The 25916-nt window shown below is 41.2% G+C and overlaps 1 protein-coding gene across 1 annotated transcript in view; it reads right to left on the reverse strand.

Annotated features, from left to right (window-relative positions):
* Positions 1–374: 374 nt before the first annotated feature.
* The window catches only part of LOC139719629 (tubulin alpha-3 chain-like), a 42875-nt gene continuing 17333 nt past the window's right edge, over positions 375–25916 (reverse strand). Inside the window, exons 2-4 of the mRNA XM_071631035.1 lie at positions 15883–16105; positions 1774–1922; positions 375–1592 (exon numbers count right to left, since the gene is read on the reverse strand). Coding sequence (XP_071487136.1) covers positions 609–1592; positions 1774–1922; positions 15883–16105 — 1356 coding nt within the window. The 3' untranslated portion in view covers positions 375–608. The remainder of the gene's footprint in view (positions 1593–1773; positions 1923–15882; positions 16106–25916) is intronic.

Raw genomic sequence — 25916 nt, forward strand, 5'->3', positions numbered from 1 at the left:
TGATTATAGATTGTCAATACTGAAAGTTTGATTAAAAGATAATGAAGAATTCTTGCTAATATACTGTCGACATACAAAGGTGAAAAATTTAATGTAATGCTCACCACGTAAGCTTGGTCATGAGATGAAACAGCGACAGGTTTTTTTTTTCACATGTTTCAAGTAAAATTGCATGATAATTTGTCATAGAAAAAGTGAGACATCGTACAATTCAAACATATGACATGATATCAACAATATGTAACAAAAAAAAGTTTGCATTAACAAAGTGTGAATTACGTCCGCCAATTCATTGCAATCAAGTCGAATGTATGATAAGCAGCAAAATGATTACCGTAAACCTAATTCGAACCTACGTATCAGACGTGAGTTCATCTCAAACACTTTAAAACTGAACATAATATTGTCAAAATCTAGAAAAGCTCTTAAACAGCAAATTGATTAGTCATACTATTGATGATCGCAACGATCAATTTACTGAATGTAGTTTATAGCTGATGATGTGCAAACTATGATCCATCAGACAAAGCGATAGTCCCAAGAACAAAACATTTCAAAATGTAACTTTTTACATAGAAAAAAAATGGATCACAAGTTCTTTTCAAGTTTTAGTATTCTTCGTTCTCCCCTTCATCAGCCGCGTCATCCGTCGAATCGAGTCCGACTTCTTCATAGTCCCTTTCGAGGGCGGCCAGATCTTCCCTAGCCTCTGCAAACTCTCCCTCCTCCATACCCTCTCCCACGTACCAGTGGACGAAGGCACGCTTGGCGTACATCAGGTCGAACTTGTGATCCAGACGAGCCCAGGCCTCGGCGATGGCCGTGGTGTTGCTCAGCATGCACACGGCACGCTGGACCTTGGCCAGATCGCCACCGGGCACGACGGTTGGTGGCTGGTAGTTGATGCCGACCTTGAAACCAGTTGGGCACCAGTCGACGAACTGGATGGTGCGCTTGGTCTTGATGGTAGCGATGGCGGCGTTGACATCTTTGGGGACGACGTCACCACGGTACAGCAGACAGCAGGCCATGTACTTGCCGTGACGAGGATCGCACTTCACCATCTGGTTAACAGGCTCAAACAAAGAATTTGTAATCTCGGCCACACTTAGCTGCTCATGGTAGGCCTTCTCGGCAGAGATGACGGGAGCATAGGTGGCCAATGGGAAGTGGATACGTGGGTACGGCACCAAGTTGGTTTGGAATTCCGTCAGGTCGACATTGAGAGCGCCGTCGAATCGAAGCGAAGCAGTAATGGAAGAAACGATCTGGCCAATGAGACGGTTCAGGTTGGTGTAGGTTGGACGCTCGATGTCGAGGTTGCGACGGCAGATGTCGTAGATGGCCTCGTTGTCGACCATGAAGGCACAGTCGGAGTGCTCAAGAGTGGTGTGAGTGGTCAAGACAGAGTTGTATGGCTCGACCACTGCTGTGGAGACCTGAGGGGCGGGGTAGATGGCGAACTCGAGCTTGGACTTCTTTCCGTAGTCCACGGAGAGACGCTCCATGAGCAGGGATGAGAAGCCGGAGCCGGTGCCACCGCCGAAGCTGTGGAAGATGAGGAATCCCTGAAGACCGGTGCACTGGTCAGCCTGTCGTTAGAGGAACAAGGGGAACAGCAGATTAGATCGAGTACCAGAACATTTTCTCCAACAGAAGAATTGCATCTTGCGACAAGACGTGATGTGAACTCTAAACGTACGTTATTGTTATCAACATCTTATTCCATAACGCCAGCCCGAAAGAGATTCGTACTAATTAAGACTAACTCACCAACTTCCTGATCTTGTCCAGGACTTGGTCAACGATCTCCTTGCCGACGGTGTAGTGACCACGGGCGTAGTTGTTGGCGGCATCCTCCTTGCCAGTGATCAGCTGCTCAGGATGGAAGAGCTGGCGGTAGGCCCCCGTTCGAACCTCATCTAGGCAAAATGGAAACAATGTTTATAATGTAAGAGTGACATATTCGTCACGCAATTAATAGTGGGACAAACAGACACACACAGACACAGATACAAAGACACGAACAGAGAAACATATAGGCCTACACATACACAATGACGTCCTGTCAACACATGGGAACAAAACTGATGTGGATTTAGGTATCTCCCCATGATCGCGGTTCCATATGACATCCCCTCCTTTTTATATCATGTCAATTGGCTTTGGTCATCGCTTTTCGGGGTCATCGCTGCTCATTTAAGCAGAGGTATGGATGAGGTTAGAAAGCAGGAAGGAGATTGACTCAATACTTAATTATGCAGCGTCGACATCACATGTTTGTCTTATAACTTACGGTGCTTGTCTGTAACCGAGTTGGTCAATACCCTATGTAAAATGAACGTCATCTACGCATCATCCATGGATGATGCCTATGAGTACCTTTTGCTTTCAAGGTTAGTGGAAGGTCATAATAGGGAGGTGAATTTATATCTCTTCCACCTCCTTGGTCAATAGTCATCGGCTTGGAAAGAGGTTTTACACGAGTGGCTTAGTTTAACAGCGTTATGACGTTGTACCCATTGTGCCTTCTCAAGAGCTTTTTGGATAGGAACTTCTCACATACTTGTAATGGTACTTAGTTTATTTGCACTAATTGGACTTGGTTAGATTCATTCATGGAGAGGCACGGATGAGTTCACATGGTCATGACATTTCGATTGTGTGGTTTGCTTCAACCACGATTCCGAATTCAGTTTAAAGGGAACGTATAGTTCTGGTTGAGCCCTAACTTCAGGTTTGTAACATTTTTGGGTGAGATGATGAGAGACCTCTTGTGAAATATGACAGAGCATGTAATTCCAAGAGGAATTCAACGTTTATTTGATGAAAATTGGTTTGAAATGGTCGAGATACCCAAAATAGAGCAATCCTAATAAAAGGTGGGACCCACCTTTTATTATGATCGCTTTATTTTACTTTGTTTTTTAATGTCTCAGCCATTCCAAAACCGATTTTCATCAAATGAATTTTGAATTCGTTATTTCATAACGGGTTTCATGGTATCTTACAAAAAGTTAAAAGCCTAATCCTCGCCTCCATCAATACTGTATTATCCCTTTAATACAATATCATTCATTTCCTGATGTATATTACCGTCCTAACAACGGCCGATAAGACTGATATGCCCAGCTAAAATCATGCAACGCTTGAAGCAGGGAGAAGAATCGTCTCCACGCTCAAGTTGACTGCACGAGTGTTTTGACAACAGCGAAGGAGCCGACAGTCTCCTTTACGTAAATGTGACTATGTTGTCGTGGCCGCAATAGTCTTCCTGCAGTCTCCCATTCAAGCGCATACATAATTTATTTTTCACTAAGCTATACTTTCATATATGACATATGAATTCATGAGGCAAAATTTATCTCTTTCGGCTCATACGGTTTAAGAGTTGTAATGACTTGGCTTTGGTAAGGGTGAAATTAACTTAATTGACGACAAGAAGATTGACAATATATTAATCATCATTTATATTACGGTAATATTATGATGATTATATTTTCAAATTTAAGGGAGAGCTGTGAGGAAATTCACATGGCCGGTTTATTTATTATGCAATTATGTTTCAAGAAAACAAGCACTGGGATTCCATAATTTTCGAATTTTTGTTTGGTTTATTGAATCGTTACTGCTTTGTTTTATTGGCGATCTTTATCAAATCAATTTGATCACAGAACGGAGTTTGCCTTTAAACATTGATTTCAAAGTCAGGAATTGTATTCACCACGCATATCACAGGGAATGTAAGGCAGGGACAAAATTAATATGCCTATAGCTGTACTATATTGTGACCAATATGATTCGCGATAGTTTTTAACCATAACGTATGTCTCGAGAACATTTAAGCGGTCGTTATAGGCGCTGAAAAACGTGTGATTGTGTTTATTTGGGTGTTTGTTTTTGTACGGCAGCAGTAATTTTGAAGCACTGGAACAGAACAGTATTGGAAATTATTTGAAGAGATGTGTGACGCAGTGTCACTGCAGTGATCGGACATACGTATAAACGGGCAGTACTTGGAGTAGATAACATGACATGTTCGTTTGTTTGTTTGTTTGTTTTGGGTAGTGAAACAGATAAGAAAACCTCTGTCTAGTCTAGAACCAGCCCAGGGTGATCATGAATAAAAATGGTAGTAGTAAGAATGATAATGCTGATAATGATAATGATAATGACAATGACAAGACTAAGAGGAAGAAAAAGAAGAAGAACCACAGCTACAAAAACGACAACGACTGATACAAAAGGCTTGTTTCCAAATTTTGTTTGTCTTATGTGAAGTGACTATAGAGCTGGTGATAAGTCAGTACTTGTAGCCTTTAACAAAGACTACGCCTACTTACTAGTATTTTATGCTCAGTGGGATACTCTGCGGGATTAACCTCAGAGAAAATGGTCTTCATTATGGCTTGATGTGAGCGCTAATTGGTTTAAAGGAGCTCGTAAGTAGGAACGTAACACCCACTGTCTACAGAAGGCAATGCAAGAAAAGTGGCGACGGCGATATTACATCGGACTGTACAGAGACCATACGTCCAGACAGAAGTTGTTTGTATCGCCTTCACTGCATGAGCGATAGCTCATTTGTGTGGATACCATACGGATTTGGAAAAGGTGTATGTTACACTTCCTGAGTTACAGGAAATAGACTATGGGTTTTTTTTCTTTATTGTTTGTGCTTCAGTTTTCTCCGTTAGCAGAGACGTCCATTTAAATGGGGAGTCAACCAAACATGGATTCAACGAGTTACCAATGCAGAAAATGTAGTGAAACAGTCAAAGTCGGATATGAATGATACACCAAGTGATGTAGATGGATCAGTATATAGTGTAATATGAACGGAGTTATGACTTGCAGTGAACCCCTTTTTTTCAGCCCCAAAGGAAACCCGGAAGAGCCTCTCACATGCATGAATGAAAGTTTGGAGTGATGCGATCATCATCTCATCTTCGCTATTAATCATCATCAAGCGCACGAGGAGGAACGGTCGGGAGAAATACGACCAGCGCCCGGAACATAATTTCACCCAACAGACTCAGCAACATAACATGCCTTTACCAGCATTGCATTATATTCGGGCTGTTATTGACCTTGAGAATCTGTTATCTCATATTCGTTCGACAGACGATCACATTTCGCATTCCTGATGCGTGAAAAAGGATGCCCCGTCGCTAATCGTCATTGGCAAATGATTTCGACCTCAGATATCACCTATCAAGCTATAACCGGTTGAAGAGCTGATATAAGTCATCACTTAAGAAGTATTGATGAAGGTCGCTATATAGTCACTCCGATGTCTGTTTAACTAGTCACCATCTTCCGATTCTGCGTATAGATGTTGATGCGAATGATTCGCTTCTTAAAAGCGTTGCAGTCCGTTTTGTAGCCAGATGGGCGTACTGAGGTCCGTGAGCTTATGGGAGGGGTTGTCACTTCAGCTTTTGTGTGAACATCTCCCGGCTAGCGGCCTCAACGTTTTGACTCGGGCTTTACTCTATCTTGTAGGCCTACCATTTACAAGCGTGAATGTCTCCCTCTGTTCGACGTGATTATTAAGAGCAATCATAATTCAGCTCTTCTTCCAGTAAAATTGCACTTTCTTTCTTTCTTGTTTTACCTAAACGTGTTTACGTTTACTTTTAAATGAAGGAAAAAGGGTGCAATCACTCCAAACGAACGAGACACTTCCATCAGACTCGAAATTCGAACGGAGAAAGTTACCGGGGAAACAAGTTTCAATGTTTTCAACCACTTCTGTCTTTGTCGAATATAAGGTATGCGGAGTTTTACTCTAAGGTCACACACTTCTCTGCATAATAACCGGAAGTCATGTGAAAGGAGAACTCAGTGAACACTTTCAGTGCTCACAGCTAGGAACATCGGTTGTTATAGACCATAGTGTCACAAAATAATGTGCTTTTGTTCCTAGACAGTCAAGTGGATCTTGTGAGAACGTGTGCCTTTAAATACTCGTGATTGTTTCATAAGTGCGATGATTGCGAAAATAATTATCGCTCAGGATGTGGCGTAATCTACATAGAAAACACAGAAATGTGGGAATGAAGGTTGAAGCTATTATACAGGCATCCTCATCACCTTAAGGTGCAATAGCCCCCCCCCCCAACGTTAAAGGCGGCTCCTCGAAAGTTCTGTAGAATGGAATTTTACAGAATGAGTAACCACAGAATCTGGTACGCGGTATCAGGTATTCTTTCTATCTCTGTTTTTCAGACGTGGTCGTGACAAATAAAACGCGGTGACACATGATTTGGGGGCACATCGCAAGAAGAAAGATGTCGTAATGAGGATTGGGCAGGAGGGGTGTAAAGAGTCTACCCATTATAGTCTGGTAGGAATGGGGGGTCCCCATGCACCCCCCGAACACATTTTTTAAACTTACTTTTTTGTAACCCTTAGGGTGTCTAGTTAATGAATTTTTTTGTTCCCAAGAAAAAATCGTGTCCCATGGGGGTCATTGGCGGCCATCTTGGCAGCCATCTTGGATTTTCAGGGAAAATCATTATCTTCCATAACTTTTGAACTACACAGCATATAATTATAAATAAAGCATTTCTGCAGGGTAAACATGACACGAGGAATCGATTGCAATGGTTATTTACATGATTAAAGCAAGTCTGAAACAAGACAAGAGACCCGCGGGTCTAGCGCTCACCTGAGTATCGCAAGTTCACCTTTCACGCAGTCACTAATCTAAATTATTTACAGCTCCACCAAAATTTGACCAGGCATTCTCAAGTAGAAGATGAAAATGTACAATAAAGGCCCAATTTTTTTAAGATTCCTTAATTTGGGGGGATTGGGGCCCCCTGGGGCCCTCTGGGTGGGGCATGGTGCCCATTTTGATAAATTGAGATCCTGACCCCCTAGGGATGCTACGTGCCAAGTTTGACAAAAATCCATCATGAGGTTTTCAGGAAGAAGATGAAAATGTACAATTCAGGCCCCCATTTGGACCCTTCCAACCACCCCCCCCCCCCACCCAAGAGGGGCACCCCTGGATCTCCTATGAACAAACTTGAAACTACAGTCATTAATGTACTCACTCATAGTATTATCTCAGCTCTATAACTTCTGATTCTAGAGAAGATTTATAAAGATTCCTTCATTTGGGGGGTTTGGGACCCCTGGGGGCCCCCTGGGTGGGGCATGGTGCCCATTTTAACAAATTGAGATCCTAACCCCCTAGGGATGCTACCTGCCAAGTTTGGTGAAAATGGGTCATGGGGTTCTCAAGACGACGATAAAAATGTACAATTTAGGCCCCATTAGGACCCCTCCTCACCCCCTCCCCTGGGTCCCAAGGGGGGCACCCCTGATTCTGCCATGAACAAACTTGAAACTACAGTCATCAATGTACTAACTCATAGTATTAACTAAGCACTATCACTTCTGGTTCTAGAGAAGAAGATTTTTGCAGAATCCTTAATTTTGGGGGGCTTGGGCCCCCTGAGGGCCCCCTGGGTGGGGCATGGTGCCCATTTTAACAAATTGAGTTCCTAACCCCCTAGGGATGCTACCTGCCAAGTTTGGTGAAAATGGGTCATGGGGTTCTCAAGAAGAAGATGAAAATGTACAATTTAGGCCCCATTAGAACCCTTCCCCACCCCCCTCCCCTGGGTCCCAAGGGGGGCACCCCTGATTCTGCCATGAACAAACTTGAAACTACAGTCATCAATGTACTAACTCATAGTATTAACTTAGCTCTATCACTTCTGGTTCTAGAGAAGAAGATTTTTACAGATTCCTTAATTTTGGGGGGTTTGGGCCCCCCTGGGCGGGGCATGGTGCCCATTTTAACAAATTGAGTTCCTAACCCCCTAGGGATGCTACCTGCCAAGTTTGATGAAAATCGGTCTTGGGGTTTTCAAGAAGAAGATGAAAATGTAAAAAGTTTACGCACGACGCACGACGGACGACGGACGACGGACGACGGACGACGGACGACGGACGACGGACGACGGACGACGGACGACGGACGACGGACGACGCACGACGCACGACGCACGACGCACGACGGACGCCGGACGAAGGGCGATCGCAATAGCTCACTTGAGCCTTTGGCTCAGGTGAGCTAAAAAGCCTAAAAACATGCAAATTTCGGTGTCATTTTCACCGAAAACTACCCAATTAGTTTAACTTTTGAATTACACAACATACAGGGACAAATAAAACAGTAATTCAGAGTTAATACGGCATGAGGAATCGTTTGAGAGAGTTATTTACATGATTAAAGCAAGCTACATACAAGAAAAGTCCAAACATGCGAGGAAAACCAGTGTTGTTTACTCTAGAAATATTCCCAAGTAGTCTATATACATATATACATGACAATCTCATACCTCCTAAGAGTAAACTTACCTCTTTTTCTTAACAGTCTGGTAGGAAAGGGGGGGGGGGGGGGTCCCGTGCACCCTCATTTTTGTATCCCTTAGGGTGTCTATTTAATTTTTTTTTTGTCTCCAAGTGAAAATCGTGTCACATGGGGGTCATTGGCAGCCATCTTGGATTTGCGAGGAAAATCATTAGTTTCTATAACTTTTGAAGTTTCCAACATACAAGGACAAATAAATGATTTCTCCAGGGTAAATTTGCAAGGAAAAATAAAACATTTTTTCAGGGTATATATGACATGAGAAATCGATTGAGATGGTTATTTACATGATTAAAAAATGCTCAATACAAGAAAAGTCCCAAATATAATAAATTCTGTATCGGTTACACTGAAAAGTACCCAAATAGTTCAACTTTTGAACTATACACAACATACAGGGACAAATAAAACATTTCTTCAGACGAAACACAGCATGAGGAATCAATTGAGATTGTCATTTACATAATGAAAGCAAATTTGACACAAGAAATGTCCCAAAACTGAAAAATTAAGTGCTGTTACTCTGGAAATGGCCCAAATATTTCATGCTACATACATGACAAATTGCATACCTCACAAAAGTGACTAACAACTCTGTCTTTAGATCATTGCCCAAATAGGCCTTTTTTGTTTTGTATCAAAAACATTAAATAGAATCTGAAGAGAAAATTAATTTCAAGCATTGTCACCCCTCACTTTGTGAAATAGAATAAGAATGTAAGCACTGTGGTAATTCATATGCAAATACCCTTAAAAAGAGGTGACACATGAGAATAATGTTGATCACAACACTTAAAAGTGACTAATTGACAAAGATAAAACTTGAACTGAAATTTAACACTCTTTGTGCACGTTCAATTTCGTTTCATTTTATATTTAAAACGAGTTTGAGTTGGGATATATTCAAGGAAACAATCACTGTGTCAAAATGTCGAGCCGATTAAAAAATTTTAGATGCCAAAATGGTTTCATTTATTCTCAAGTTAAAAAAGCAGTTCATTCAAATGTATTTGCTTAAAGTTTATTGTCCGAAAACAAAAAGAGAAACATTTCATTTGACAGCCGGAAATCTAGCCTGTGAATAGGGACTGTATATCAATGTGGATTGCTGCTACTTTAATTTAGAAATATTTGCATGTGAATCGCTTTTGTGCTTACATCCTGTATGCATTCAATTCAAGTTCACATTGATTGGAATTAAGTTTCCTTTCGAATTCTGTTACAAGTTGTCTGATATAAGACGCAATATTCAAGCTATTATCAAAAGACATAATATTTTGAAAGGGTTAGTCACATACCGATTAGTGATTGGCTGAACACAGTCACGTGATGGAAGTACATTCGTTATGTTGGCCCATGGGCGAACATTCTTGTAATGTTCTCCCATGGGAAAACATTTCCACGTGACAAATGACAGAATTAAGGCCTAGGACCGCAGCGCACTTATAACCTCCCTCAATAGCATTTCAAACCCTTCGGGTGGAACATTGGGTATGTTCCCTCCGCCGCCAGTCATCATCTATATATTTCAACGTTTGTGACATGTGTATATGCTTTTCATGAAGTATGGAATTAACGTATATTGAAAAAATATAAAGTAACACAATATGACTTCACTTTTCTTAAAAAGTATTCTGAATGCTCACCCTGTGTAACTGTACAAACCACAGAAGCGGTTATGCAATATATCAGGTTTTCATTTCACACTTCTTTAATTTCTATACCGGTAGTCATCATCAAAACGATCATTGTAATCAATGTCTGGGTCCTCTTCTTCATCCTCCTTCATTTCCTCAGTAATTTTCTGAAGCAAGTCAATGAGGGAAGTCGGAAAGATAGGGCCACTTGACCACACTGGCTCCATCATAACAAAGGCTACCTTCTGCCATCCTTGTCCAGAATCAAAGGAGTCATATACAGAGCACCAGAAGATTGGTTGGTCAGCTCTCTTTAAGATGGCAAGGCGATGGGTCACACATTTAATGTGTGGGATAAGGTTGTCACTGCAAGGTGTATATGAGCATGAAGAAATCCACATTGGAGTTTGTAGTCATTTGTTCGCCCTCTCCCATCATCTGCTTTGGATGATGCTGCTGTAAATAGACTTCTCCACCTCTTGTGGTCATACATTAGGCATGTGAATGCTCCAATGTCTTCTGTCACTTCTTATTGGCTCTACAGACCACCCATCTCCAAGGTTTAAGTGGGGGACAAAAAACATTGGCACATTTCAAAGTCATGTTGTAAGATTTCTGCAGTGTTCATTATAATGTAATATTGAACAATTTACCACATTTCAGTAAAATATTGCAGAGATTATAATGTCATACTACTCTCTCCTGAATGCTGTATGGTACATGGGGTGGCTTTGTAGATTCTTTAGGGGTCCGACTTCGCCCCTACTCTTGAAGGCACTTGTTACATCTTCCCCTGTAAACACATGTCGTCCAAGTATTGTGGTACAGTAGCCCGCTCCCTTTGATTCAGTATGCCAGTTCAACGACATTCACAATCTGGCAATGCTCGACAGTCCATTTATCAAGGAGGATAGTGAGGGTGACGGAGTGAGCATGGTGCAAGAAGATCCAGAAAATGTCTCTGTCTGGTGTCCTTACCACAGCTGCTTTGTACCCAAGCTTAATAGTGGAATACTCGAGGTAGAGCGCTACCCTGGTGTCCTTCTCCTGGTTAGACGGCAGCTCATGGATAGAGCTTATTGTCTCCTGGGATGAATAATTAGGTGAACAAAAAGAATGTAACAGGAATCACTTAAGCTTCAGAGAATGTGATTTCTGTTACATTCCTTTTGTTTACACAATGATATGTTCCAGGAGACGATAAGCGATATCCATGAGTGACTGTCTAACCAGTATAAGAAGACGGACACCAGGGTCGTGCTCTACCTCAAGTGCGCTGCTAAACTTAGGTACAAGGTAGCTTTGGTGAGGGATCCAGACACACATTTCCTTGATCCCCTTGGTCCTTGCTTAATCCATTCTACAATGTAGTATCTTTCTTAATAAACGGACTGTCACGTATTGCCAGGTTGTCAATGTCAATTAACTTGCATTTATATAGAATCAACGGGAGCTCATTATTATACTGTATACCAAAATACCTGGACTACCGGGGAAGATGTAACAATTAAAGTGCCTTAATGGGTTGGGAAAAGTTGGACCCCTAAAGAATCAACAAAAGCTACCCCATATACCACATAGCATTCAGGTGAAAGTTGTTTGATTTCGTGATTTCAGAAGTATTCTACTGAAATCTAATAAGTTGCTCAGTATTATATCATAATAAACACTACTAAAATATTAGAATATGACTTTACAATATGACAAGTTGAGTGTTTTTTCCTCACAATTCTTGGTGATGGGTGGTCTGTGGAGCCAGAGGTGACAGATGACATTGAAGCATTCACATGCCTAAAATGTATAGCGAGGTCCGGGAGAAGTCTCTCATGATGGCGTTCGCAGCATCATGCTGAAACAGATGGTGGGAGAGGGCGAGCAACTGATGACCAAATCCAAGGTGGATTTCTCCTTGCTCCCACCTGGCAGAGGCAACCTTATTTCACACTTTCAATGTGTGAACCATGGGTACCACCTTGCCATCTTCAAGCGATCTGACTAGCCAATCTTCTGGTGCGCTACCGCTTTAATCCTGGACAAAGGTGGCATAAGACAGCCTTCGGTATCATGGATCCGGTGTGGTCAAGTGGCCCTATCCTTCCCACTTCCCTCATTGACTTGCTTCAGAAAGTTACTCCGTAGACAGAGGAGGATGAAGAGGAGGAGCCAGACATTGATTACAATGATCGTTTTGATGATGACTGTAAATTACCAGAAGTGTAAAACCCAAAGCTAACATATTATCGCTTACCGAATCTGTGGTTTGTATAATTGCATAGGATGAGAATTAAGAATATGTTAGACAAATTAAAGTCATAGAGAGAGAGTGGATTTCTGACTGTCAAGTGATTTTCATATGTTTATTTTCAGACAGGAAGGCTTTAAACAAATACGTTTGAATGAACCATTTTTAACTTAATCTTAAATAAGTTTAATGATAACAATATGACACCTAAATTGGTGAAACCGACAGAGCATTTTGGTACAGTGATTTCCTTTATGAAATTACACTTACTCAAACTCTTCAAATACAAAATTATATGAAATAGTAGATGCACTCAAAAAGTGTTCAATTACATTCTAGGTTTGAATTTTGTCGATTAGTCACTTTCACATGTGGTCAAAATTTGTATGTTGACCTCTTTCGATCTGCTTTTTTAGGGGTATCTGCATATCAATTGCCATCGTGCTTACATTTTTCATTTGATTTCAACAAGTGAGACGTCAAAATGCTTGGAGTTGCATGTTGCATATTTTTTTTATAAACAAAACACCATATTTGAGCTATGATCTAAAGACAAAGTGCCAAGTCACTTTTGTGAAGTAGTTTGTCATGTATGTATACGGATTTTGGGTACTCTACGGTGTAAATGACACCAAATTTTTCGTATTTTGGACTTTTTGTATCAAACTTGCTTTAATCATAAAAATAACCATCTCAATCGATTCCTTATGACACAGTTACCCTGAAGTTACAGAATTTACTGATTTTCCTCTCAAATAAAAAATGGCCGCCAATGACTCCCCCCCCCCCTCCGACACGATTTTTACTTGGAAAAAAAAATCATCATCTAATAGACACCTTGAAGGGATACAAAAATTTAGGGTGCATGAGGATCCCCCATTCCTAGACTTTAGTGGTTAGTCAATCATATGAGGTATATAATTGTCATGTATGTATATGGACTATTTGGGCAGAGCAAACAACACTGTTTTTTTATTCGCATGTTTGGATTTTTCATGTATCATAATTGTTTTAATTATGTAGATAACAATGTCAATCGATTCCTCATGCCAAATTTACCCTGGAGAAATTATTTATTTGTCCTTGTATGTTGGAAACTTATAGAAAGTTATAGAAATTAATGATTTTCCTCGCAAATCCAAGATGGCTGCCAATGACCCCCCATGTGACACGATTTTCACTTGGAGACAAAAAGAATCAAATAGACACCCTAAGGGATACAAAAAGGAGGGTGCATGGGACCCCCACCCCCCATTCCTACCAGACTGTTAAGAAAAAGAGGTTAGTTTACTCTTAGGAGATATGAGATTGTATTCACTTGGGAATATTTCTAGGGTAAACGACACTGGTTTTCCTCGCATGTTTGGACTTTTCTTGTATGTAACTTGCTTTAATCATGTAAATAACTCTCTCAAACGATTCCTCATGCCATATTAACTCTGAATTACTGTTTTATTTGTCCCTGTATGTTGTGTAATTCAAAAGTTAAACTATTTAGGTATTTTTCGGTGAAAATGACACTGAAATTTGCATATTTTTAGGATTTTCTTGTTTCAGACTTGCTTTAATCACGTAAATAACCATTGCAATCGATTCCTCGTGTCACGTTTACCCTGAAGAAATGCTTTATTTATAATTTTATGCTGTGTAGTTCAAAAGTTATGGAAGATAATGATTTTCCCTGAAAATCCAAGATGGCTGCCAAGATGGCCGCCAATGACCCCCATGGGACACGATTTTTTCTTGGGAACAAAAAAAATCATTAACTAGACACCCTAAGGGTTACAAAAAAGTAAGTTAAAAAAATGTGTTCGGGGGGTGCATGGGGACCCCCCATTCCTACCAGACTATTACCCCCCGTGTCATCCTCGGCGTATACTCGGGCTCTTGGTGATGAAGTGCATTGGTATGCTAGGAATCCAGGAGCACTACACCAGCACGGACAACGACGGGGAGACACGCGATGTATTTTATAACGACTGATTATCCCCATGGCACGCGTCGGGCATCAATTATCATTTTGAGTTCTCATTTTTTGTTTCATTTTGTTTGGTGAGTCTAACTTGTTTTCCCCCTCCGTTTCATATCAGATAAGATAATGCCGACTGTTGGGAGACCAAAATGACTTTATTGAATTGTGTTTACTTCGAATTTTGACGGGCGATTGCTCTCCTTTGCGGAGAAAAGCAATAAAGTTATTTCCCCCCAACCTCACTTTTTTTTTCTCATATGTTGGATAAGATCTGCTCGCCTGTCTAACAGTGTCTGCCTGTCTCTCCCTCTCTTCCTCTCTCCATCCCCCTTTTCCCTCTCTTTCCCCTTTCTGTCTCAAGCTGCACTCCCCTTTGATGAGTCTCAAAGAGAGTAGTCTAGATGTTGCTCTGGACGATTCATACCGTCCCCTCTTTCTCTCTCTCGCGCGCGCACGATTAAACTCATCATCTTGTTTTCACACCACAACAAGGTTGTGTTTCTCCACAATTTGGAACAATATATCTTCTCCATCTCTCCCCCTTGTCCTCTTTCTGAGCTTTTCTGCCAACATCTTTTTATTCTTCTCGTGCATCCACCTAAATACTCTATCACATATCTATTATCTCTTCTTCTTCTTCTTCTTCTTCTTCTTCATTGTTGTCGTCCATTTTTGTTTTTTTCTTCATCCTCCTTCCTCATCCTTGCGTTCCTATAATACCTCACGGTCAAATTCAAAATAAACGGTACCTGTCGTCATCGAGAAGTTCGACAGTTCCTCAGACCGGGTATTTCATTATCGAATGTCGGGGGAAGTTGTAAGGATAAAAGAGCGCGGAGGATATTCGGTGGTCTGTGCTGATATGGATAGTCGCGCATTCGTTGGCATTGCTTAGCATGGCGTTTCCGCCCCTCACATGTTATGTCGAGAGACGAGTCCTAGGCATCAACATGGATTATTCACATCGCTCTTCCCTCTGGGGTTTTAAAGGGTATCACGCTATCACTTAAGATTATGAAAGAATGTCATTGTATGGTTTACTGCCATCAGACGGGTAAATACATATTTCTCTCAGCGTTTTTTTTTTTTTTTTTTTTTTTTGGGGGGGGGGTACATAAAAGCGCTATCCTGTATCAATGAACATTCGCAGGGAATTTCAGTAATCTAAAATTTGTCTGGCAAATATTATGATAAACCATCACATTACCATCTCATTAGTTTTGCCGATGTTCCAAAATAGATTAAATGGACTCGGCTGGTTGCTGTTTAGGTGGATATGTATCAACAACTACTAAAACAGTACGTTATATGTGTATCGCTTATTTTCTTTTTTTTTAAATTATAGACATAATTCACGAGACGATTGTTGTTTTAGTTTTGAAGATATAGCGTTGAAATCATGCATTATGTAAGAAAAATTACGATAATAGAACTTCATAGGATTGTATCATGTTTGATATCATCATAGATTGCGTGTTTTATAGATAATTGAAGAAAAAAATGGATATAGGTGGATATTATAATAGATACATTAGGTATACAAAGTATAATAGTGGCAGCCAATAAGACAATCAATCCTAACGTCAACTTAGCACATTGAAGTAATCGTTGAGGGCGGTGTTTTTTTTTCTCATCTCACCAATGACAGTGGGTTCGAGGTCGACGAAGATAGCACGCGGCACGTGCTTCCCGGACCCGGTCTCGCTGAAGAAAGTACAGAAGGCCTCGTCCGGAGCCTTCACGCCCTTGTCCGTCGGTAGGTAGCCGTCGGGCTGGATGCCGTGCTCCAGACAGTACAGCTCCCAGCAGGCGTTGCCAATTTGGCATCCGGCCTGGCCCACGTGGACGGAGATGCACTCGCGCTGTGAGAAGGAAAAGATTGACGTAGAGATAATTTGTATCAGAAAACAATAACAAAAAAATTAACCACGAAAACAACAAATGACTGCGGAGGACGGCAGAAAGAGAGAGAGAGAGAGAGAGAGAGAGAGAGAGGGGGGGGGGGGTAGGGATTTCAACACAAGCGGTCACTCGTGCTGAGATCCGGCAAAGCTCACTCAACAAACAAACAAACAAATAAATAATCAATCAAACTTATTTTATAATCTGTCATTGGATGCAATGAACATATGTTATCAAGCACTTTACAGGACCAATGGACGGGGGTACATGGCAATGAGGAAAAAAAAGTGTCATACGGTACATGATAAAGGGGAACAATAACCGCAGCCAGCTAGGGGACTCGAACTGAGGACCTCAATTTAACAGTCTGTTGTCCTATGTCCACTGAGCCACAGCACCTCGCGATCCACTTATCAAATATAAACAATAACCTACTTTATACAATCTTTGTAAGGAAATCAAAGCAGCTAGCACAAACACATAATATATTGCGTATACGCCTAAGCATTAATTAAAAAAGCATCGTGACCTGGTAGCGTGTACTTTCTCTTGTTCCGATACCCTGGATAACTTGTAGTAATTGCATTCTGCAGCAATTTCTTGGAACATGATTAGTATCTACTACTACAACGTCTGAAAATAAAAATCGAGATATAGCGTAAGCATGCAGACCAAGTGCAGACAGTGTGTAATTGAGGCACTTCAAACATGTTCAGTACGTGCCTGGACCATTTTCAGTCGTGCACATCAAAACCAACTGGTCACATCCTGGTTTGAGGTCTTTGACTCAGTTTCATTTCTAGGACCAGTCCAAAGCTTTGTGAAAGCAGAAAAAAAAAGAAGAAAATCTTGGATTTATTCCAAACTATTTTTTTTTCTTCAGTTCGGGGGAAATCACATGAAAGTATTACAATCCATAACTCCCTTTTCTCACACATACAAACTAAAATGACATATTCTGTGTATATAACAGTACAACAAACTCACGTAAGAAGTGACTTGTATTCTGACCTTCTGATATTAAAGAAAACTTCGAACTTCAAAGGTCCTAAGTTTAAAAACGTAAACTTGAACTTGCAGGCCTACTACAGGGCTTCCGCAGAATTTAGAGCCTTTACCCCAAACACTACACAGAGCTTATGACAACCTTGCTTCTGTTTACTGGTTTTTGGCCTAAATTGTCCCTAGAACATTGTTAGAATTTCATTTTCATACTTTTTTGTTTTTGTTCTTTGTTTGCGAGTGTTTGCATATTAATCATCAAAAGTTTAAGTTAGTTGATTTAGTTCAAGAACATTACTTTAACCACTGACCATGCTGACTGTTAAAAATCGATTTGTTTTGTTGGTACTTCTTGTCAATACTAGCAATTTGAGTAGGCCTACTTTGTCGTAAGATATTATTCAAAAAGACATTTTGAAACTTCATAGTAGGATATCATAATCAATGGAAATTTCGCTATCATCATTTCAAATGCCGAAGTCTGTGATGAAATGCGCGGGACTGAAGCTGCAACTCATCAAATTGAGATGAGTTGGAATCTAGTCAAATGTGGTATTGTGTTCACGATTTTTGTGCGGCTTTTATACAATAAGAAATGCACGAGAAATTCAGCTGTCCTTTTTCTACCGTCTAGTTCCTGTAACAGCTCATGCCTTTTTACTTGCATATTTTGTATCTGTAAAGACGGGGTTGGGTCCTGATCTAGATAACGTATTCCTTGCCGGACGCGCTCCCCAGTGAAAAAAGAAGACAAAAACTATTGAGTGCATTAATGTCAGACTTTCGATAATGTCGATAAAACTCTTCTCAATGAAAACCAAGACGAGATATGAGGCACAATTACGGTGACATTGGTATAATAATAATAATAATAATAATAATAATAATAATAATAATAATAATAATAATAATAAGGTCTTATTTATCCAGGGTAGCCTCTTCAGTGTTGCCACTGCTCTACCAGAGCCATAGAAATGGCATGGCTTCCACAAGCTTTTACCAAGAATTATGTTTTTTGTTCCACCTGATCTTTTGTTGTTGCATGTTTTTGTAATCTCTTGGTCAACTGGTATGGCTTAATTGCTATTAAAGTATAATGTAACTAATTTTGGGTACCATGATTGGAACGGGGTCCTCACCTTCCATTGGAGGGGCAATTGATTGCCATAGCGGTAAATTCACTGCGGCTTTTTTTGTTCTTTTAGTTGCCTTGCAAACTCATTAAAATACTTATAGGGCTGCCAGATGAATTATATAAAAGACAATTTAGGTTCCTCATCAAGCCACATTGACCTCCAGTCTGACAGAGATGGCGAAGACAATGAAAAACAAGTAGTGCTAATTGACATGCAGCAAATGATCGCCATAGCACGTGACTGAACATCAGTATGTAGCAGGGAGAAGAGACAGATCTAATTGGTGCTTGATCGCAAAAATAAGCTTCAACATCTACATTAGATGTAGAAGTAGCGGAGGTACGAAATCTTTGGTAGATACATGTATGTCTTATTACAACGCGTCGCGGAAGAACCCTTGAAACAACACAATGTGCCGTCTTTTCCGATGTCGTTATTAACTGACAGCGATTTCGACTTGTTTTTGCTACCAAACTCTTCATAAAGGTACAAAATTACATCAATTAAGCTGGACTTACTGTTTTAATTCCGAGAACGGTTTCACGTCCGATCCTGGACGCTTCATCAGCTCGTCTGATTTGATGGCGGGAAGGCGTCACGAGCTGATGAAGCGTTCAGGATCGGACGTGAAACCGTTCTCGGAATTAAAACAGTAAGTCCAGATGATTTGATTTAATTTGGTACCTTTATCAAACGTTACCTGGATGAATCAGAACTTACACCATGTTGTCAAACTCTTCATAATGGATAAGTATACATAATCGACATCATACAAATTCGACGAAATAATTCTGATTTCGGTCATTTTGAAAGTGCAATTAAGTTATTACCTCTGAGAGCTGGTAAGTAACTGTTTATAGTTTGACGCATCAAGTGGCATGATTGGGTTCCAGTAAGCAATGAAATAACTTGTAGGCCTATCCCGGTTTCCTGTCTTGCTATACGCCGCATCTTTTCGGTTTTCTCTCCCAGTATTCCAACAGCCAGCGTATTATCTCATAAAGATCCTTGACTCCAGTTTGACCCTCCATTCCTCTAATCATCGTTAAACTTTATATCGACAGAGCATTATGCTTTTACTGTTTACTATGCTCGTCATGTGCTCTCAGAATTTGTAATATTGAAGCAAATAGACAAAACACAGGTGTTACTGACAGCAAGGAGTTCGAGTCAGATAGAGTTGAACTGACATCAACTCGTTTTCCCCAATTGAACAGACACTATTTCTAGTTTGACGATTGATGACAACACAAGCTGAATTATGCATTCGAACAATAGACGGTTGACTGGTATGAAACTTTCACAATACTTAGTACAAAAGCTTAGAGAATTAGTATTTAGTACTAAAGTTTATAGTAAGGAAAAAGCAATTAAAGGAATAATTGCTGAGGAATTTTGAAAGCCATACATGATTAATACTGCACACGGTCACATCTAATTACAAGCACTGGAAAAAGAGTGTGGTCAGTCCTATATAATCAAAGAATTAGGCACTTTAAACGTCAATTCCTTACCGGATGCCCAACTTTCATTTTGAGTTGACACACAGCGGGTGATATGGAAAACGACAAGAGCTGACTCGTTGCAGCTATACCCGTAGGGGAACAATATTATGTTCAAGTTGTCGAAATGAACGGAAAAGTGCTGTCAATGGCTGTGCAACCTGTCAATCACTACCTGTCAGAGACAAGTGTCACAAAAGGTCAGAGCCGTGTCAGAAATCAGGTCATCAAAATGAGCGACAGTCGATGACCATCAGGAAAATAATTCACCAGTCAGATATGGTTTCTCGGCATGTCGATCCACTTGAGATGCGTCCTATCGTGGAGCCACAATGGTCCTAAATCATGGAGTTACAGCACATGGAGCAGCCATGGTCCTATCAAACGCAGTCGATCGAGAATCATAGCCTTCCGTGTGTTGAAAATATGAAAGACACTCCCCCATCACCATCCTCTCTGTGTTGTTATTGTTGTTGGGCTTTTTTTCATGGTATATACAAGTGTAGTGTAGTCTATTCTTATCCTATGGATATTAACGTTCTGTCATAAAAGTGTAGGGGGAAACGAAAACGCCTTCCTCACACTGGGGTGTCACACTCATAAACCGAGCCACCTGGGTCCGCACGAATTAATCGACCGTTCTGGTTTAATCACGGATGTTGAACAGAATAAGCAGAATCTTAGTGGTGGATAAAGAGAAGGGATAGATGAATTATGAAAAGCAGCAATAAGTGAGGTTAACGTGTTTTCCAGAGATGAATTTCACAGTTCTGTGCCTTTCATGCATGCCTTTGGAGAGGGTTCGGTTCGGCCCTTACTAGTATGCCCAAATTGGTGTTTCGCTTTTAAAATGTTAAAATTATCATAATCAAGACATGCTTATTGAAAAATATTCAGAAGAATAATACTTGCAAGATTCCCTGCAGTATTTGGCCTCTTTGCAGAAGGCCATTTATCTCTTTGCCTTAAAACGAAAACAGTTTTTATCTCTTTGTTATCTCCGTATTAAAATAATTCATCTCGTCTTATCTCATTTAAACAAATGTAAAACCGAAATGCTTCAACGAATGAAAACATCAAGACAGAAGAGATTACTAATGACCAAGTTGTGATATTGAAAATAAAGCAGACACATACATAAATATTATTCCAAACAAATTTTCTCCCTAATTTGCGAATAAGAATGACCAGCTGGGTTACTTCTGTTATTTCGGAGAAATCATTCGGAGAAATCAAATATTTACGCAAAGTATCGGTCGATATCAAGACGACCTGCAAACTCCTTAAAAAAGGTAACTTCAAAATTACCTCTCTGAGTAATTTCTGAGTGAATAATTAGTATGGCCTATGAAGAAATGGAGAAGAAAAATTGGGGTAATTTTCATAAGTGACCACACAGTCTTATTACTATAATATGCTTTGCATAAACCATTTTGAGAGCGTACGATCTTACTCGCGTCGGTTCACTGGGCGTGTTTCCGTTGTGAACACAATTATCTTGTCCCGGATGGCCCCCTACACCTGTGTTACCTTTGGGTCGGTGCATCACTCGGCCCGGTCATATTAAAGACGGAAGCCTCTAACACCCCGTCTGGGGGCAATGCGAGAATCCAATAATTGATGTTGCTATACCTGTCTACCAGCTGGATGCGGAGTACCGCGTAATTGGCAGCGGCCGTCCTCTTCTGGGACGGGGAAGGAGGTGTGAACGCGTAAGCGCACGAGTTGTCGTGTTTCGCGAGATTTCGAAGCATCTGCACTATAGCAATAATGTCATGGGCGTCACCAGGGGGGGTGCGTTGGGTGCGAACGCACCCCCCTTCAGACCCTTAAAAAAAAAAAAAAAAAAAAAAAAAAAAAAAAACCCTCAGTCTGCAAGCGACCTCAACGCCGGACACTAAATGATTATTATTTTTTATCTATTTATTTATCTTTTTGAAATTTTACATCGGGGACAAAAAAAAAAAAAAAAAAAAAAATCGTGGGCAAAAGCAATTCGCACCCCTGGTTCTGGCAGCACTGATTTTATACATAATTATCTACTAGTGCAAGTGTATTCTATACAGTGTTGACTATAATACATAGATTTTGGACATCCTTCCCATGACATACTTGGTCACTTCGACACCACCTCACTGGTCATACCTCCCCCAGTCATGAACATAAACCGACACCCTTGACTACCAGTGCCGGATCCAGGAGGAGGGGCTCACCGGGCGTCCCCCGCCCCCCCCCCCGCCCCGCCCCTCTTAATTTCAAAAGCGAAAAAGTATAGCTACAAACGGCAGTTTTTGGACTGTAAAATGTCAAAATTTTCAAGCTCGCTCGCTGGCATTTAGTTGTAATGCCATTCTCCTGAAGTTGCTGCCAGTAATTGCCGGCAGTTCCACCCGGTGCGCCCCCCCCCCCCTTACTGCAAAAAATATAGGTACAAACGGCAGTTTTTGGACTGTAAAATGTCACAATTTTCAAGCTCGCTCGCTCCGCTCGCTCGCATTTAAATTCTCCTAATATTGCTGCCAGTAATTGCCAGCAGTTGCGCCCGGTGCGCCCACTCAATATCGAAAGCAAAAAAAGATATAGCATCAAACGGCAGTTTTGGGACTGTAAAATGTCAAAATTTTCAAGCTCGCTCGCATTTAATCTTTATGCAATTCCCCTGATGTTGCTGCCAGTAATCGTCCAGTTGCGCCCGGTGCGCCCCCCCCCCCCTTAATTTCCAAAGCGGAAACATATAGCTAAGAACGGCAGTTTTTCTACTGTAAAATGTCAAAATTTTCAAGCTCATTCTCTTCGCTCGCTCGCATTGAATCGTTATGCAATTCACCTGATGTTGCTGCCAGTAATTACCAGCAGTTGGGCCCGGCGGCATGCGCTCCCCCCTTAATTTCCGAAGCGAAAAATATGGCTAGGAACGGCAGTTTTGGGACTGTAAAATGTCAAAATTTTCAATCTCGCTCGCATCCAATCTTTATGCAATTCCCCTGATGTTGCTGCCAGTAATCGTCCAGTTGCGCCCGGTGCGCCCCTCCTTAATTTCCGAAGCGAAAAAATATAGCAACAAACGGCAGTTTTTCTACTGTAATGTCAAAATTTTTAAGCTCGCTCTCTTCGCTCGCTCGCATTGAATCGTTATGCAATTCACCTGATGTTGCTGCCAGTAATTACCAGCAGTTCCGCCCGGTGCGCCCCCCTCCCTTGATTTCCAAAGCGAAAAAATATGGCTAAGAACGGCAGTTTTTGGACTGTAAAATGTAAAATTTTCAAGCTCGCTCTCTTCGCTCGCTTGCATTTAATCGTTATGCAATTCACCTGATGTTGCTGCCAGTAATTGCCAGCAGTTGCGCCCGGTGGCATGCGCTCCCCCCTTAATTTCCGAAGCGAAAAATATGGCTAGGAACGGCAGTTTTGGGACTGTAAAATGTCAAAATTTTCAAGCTCGCTCGCATCCAATCTTTATGCAATTCCCCTGATGTTGCTGCCAGTAATCGTCCAGTTGCGCCCGGTGCGCCCCCCCCCCCTTAATTTCCAAAGCGGAAACATATAGCTACAAACGGCAGTTTTTCTACGGTAAAATGTCAAAATTTTCAAGCTCATTCTCTTCGCTCGCTCGCATTGAATCGTTATGCAATTCACCTGATGTTGCTGCCAGTAATTACCAGCAGTTCCGCCCGGTGCGCCCCCTCCCTTAATTTCCAAAGCGAAAAAATATGGCTAAGAACGGCAGTTTATGGACTGTAAAATGTAAAATTTTCAAACTCGCTCTCTTCGCTCGCTCGCATTAATCTTTATGCAATTCCCTTGATGTTACTGCCAGTAACTGTCTACAGTTACGCCCGGTGCCGCCCCCCTTAATTTCTAAAGCGAAAAAATATAGCAACAAACGGCAGATTTTCTACTGTAATGTCAAAATTTTTAAGCTCGCTCTCTTCGCTCGCTCGCATTGAATCGTTATGCAATTCACCTGATGTTGCTGCCAGTAATTGCCAGCAGTTGCGCCCGGTGGCATGCGCTCCCACCCCCTTAATTTCCAAAGCGAAAAAATATGGCTAGGAACGGCAGTTTTTGGACTGTAAAATGTAAAATTTTCAAGCTCGCTCGCATTTAATCGTTATGCAATTCACCTGATGTTGCTGCCAGTAATTGCCAGCAGTTCCGCCCGGTGCGCCCCCTCCCTTAATTTCCAAAGTGAAAAATATGGCTAAGAACGGCAGTTTTTGGACTGTAAAATGTAAAATGTTCAAGCTCGCTCTCTTCGCTCGCTCGCATTTAATCTTTATGCAATTCCCCTGATGTTACTGCTAGTAATTGTCTGCAGTTGCGCCCGGTGCGCCCCCCCCCCCCCCAATTTCCAAAGCGAAAAATATAGCTACAAACGGCAGTTTTTCTACTGTAAAATGTCAAAATTTTCAAGCTCGCTCTCTTTGCTCGCTCGCATTGGATCGCCCGGTGGCATGCGCCCCCTCCCTTAATTTCCAAAGCGAAAAAATATGGCTAAGAACGGCAGTTTTTGGACTGTAAAATGTAAAATTTTCAAGCTCGCTCTCTTCGCTCCCTCGCATTTAATCGTTATGCAATTCACCTGATGTTGCTGCAAGTAATTGCCAGCAGTTCCGCCCGGTGCGCCCCCCTCCCTTGATTTCCAAAGTGAAAAAATATGGCTAAGAACGGCAGCTTTTGGACTGTAAAATGTAAAATTTTCAAGCTCGCTCTCTTCGCTCGCTCGCATTTAATCTTTATGCAATTCCCCTGATGTTACTGCTAGTAATTGTCTGCAGTTGCGCCCGGTGCGCCCCCCCCCCCCCAATTTCCAAAGCGAAAAATATAGCTACAAACGGCAGTTTTTCTACTGTAAAATGTCAAAATTTTCAAGCTCGCTCTCTTTGCTCGCTCGCATTGGATCGCCCGGTGGCATGCGCCCCCTCCCTTAATTTCCAAAGCGAAAAAATATGGCTAAGAACGGCAGTTTTTGGACTGTAAAATGTAAAATTTTCAAGCTCGCTCTCTTCGCTCCCTCGCATTTAATCGTTATGCAATTCACCTGATGTTGCTGCAAGTAATTGCCAGCAGTTCCGCCCGGTGCGCCCCCCTCCCTTGATTTCCAAAGTGAAAAAATATGGCTAAGAACGGCAGCTTTTGGACTGTAAAATGTAAAATTTTCAAGCTCGCTCGCATTGAATCGTTATGCAATTCACCTGATGTTGCTGCCAGTAATTGCCAGCAGTTCTGCCCGGTGCGCTCCTCCCTTTATTTCCAAAGCGAAAAAATATAGCAACAAACGGCAGGGGTGTTTTTTTTTTTACTGTAAAATGTCAAAATAGTCAAGCTCGCTCGCTCCGCTCGCTCGCATTTAATGGTTATTGTTATGCCTTTCTCCTGATTTTGCTGCCAGTAATTGCCGGCAGCTGCGCCCGGTGCGCCCTCCCTCCTTTATTTCCAAAGCGAAAAAATATAGCTCCAAATGGTAGTTTTTTTTTACTGTAAAAGATGAAATCCTAGCTACGCCGGTGCCCTTTCCCCGCTTGGTTTCCCTCAACAACAGTAAAAGTCTAGGGATTGAGAGCTTCCTATATTCCAAATGTCTGTAAAAAAAAACAAATCTCGTTACGTTCGGGTCAAAACGCACCCCCCTTGAAAAAAAGCTGGTGACGCCCCTGAATGTACACCCTGTTAAAGAGGAATTCGTGGTCCGGACCATTCAAAACTTAGTCTGATAAAATAGGGAGCAACTTTATACGTACAAGAGTAAAAATTTGATCAAAATCGGATATAAATTAGGGAAAATATGAAATTGTGATGTTTCACAAATTCTTTCAAAACATAATCGAACATTTGATGTCATTACGCAAATAAGTGATATGATGACGTCATTACTTCACAATTTTCCATCGATCGTGTAAAAAAAAACCCACAAAACAAAACAGACATACATTTAAATGTGTATATCATAAGAGAGTATAAAGCTTAAAAGTAATCCTGGCTGAATAAGTTCAAAATAATCAGTCAGATATATTGGGATTTGATACTGGAGAGGGGGCCCCTCCCCAACTCAACTTGTCATTGTTGGTATCGAATTTGCATCAACAGAAAACAAAACAAAACAAAACAAAACAAAACAAAACAAAACAAAA

The sequence above is a fragment of the Diadema antillarum genome, unplaced genomic scaffold, assembly GCF_040938485.1.
Source record: "Diadema antillarum isolate AM-2024a unplaced genomic scaffold, OU_Dant_1.0 scf00000112, whole genome shotgun sequence".
Taxonomy (NCBI): domain Eukaryota; kingdom Metazoa; phylum Echinodermata; class Echinoidea; order Diadematoida; family Diadematidae; genus Diadema; species Diadema antillarum.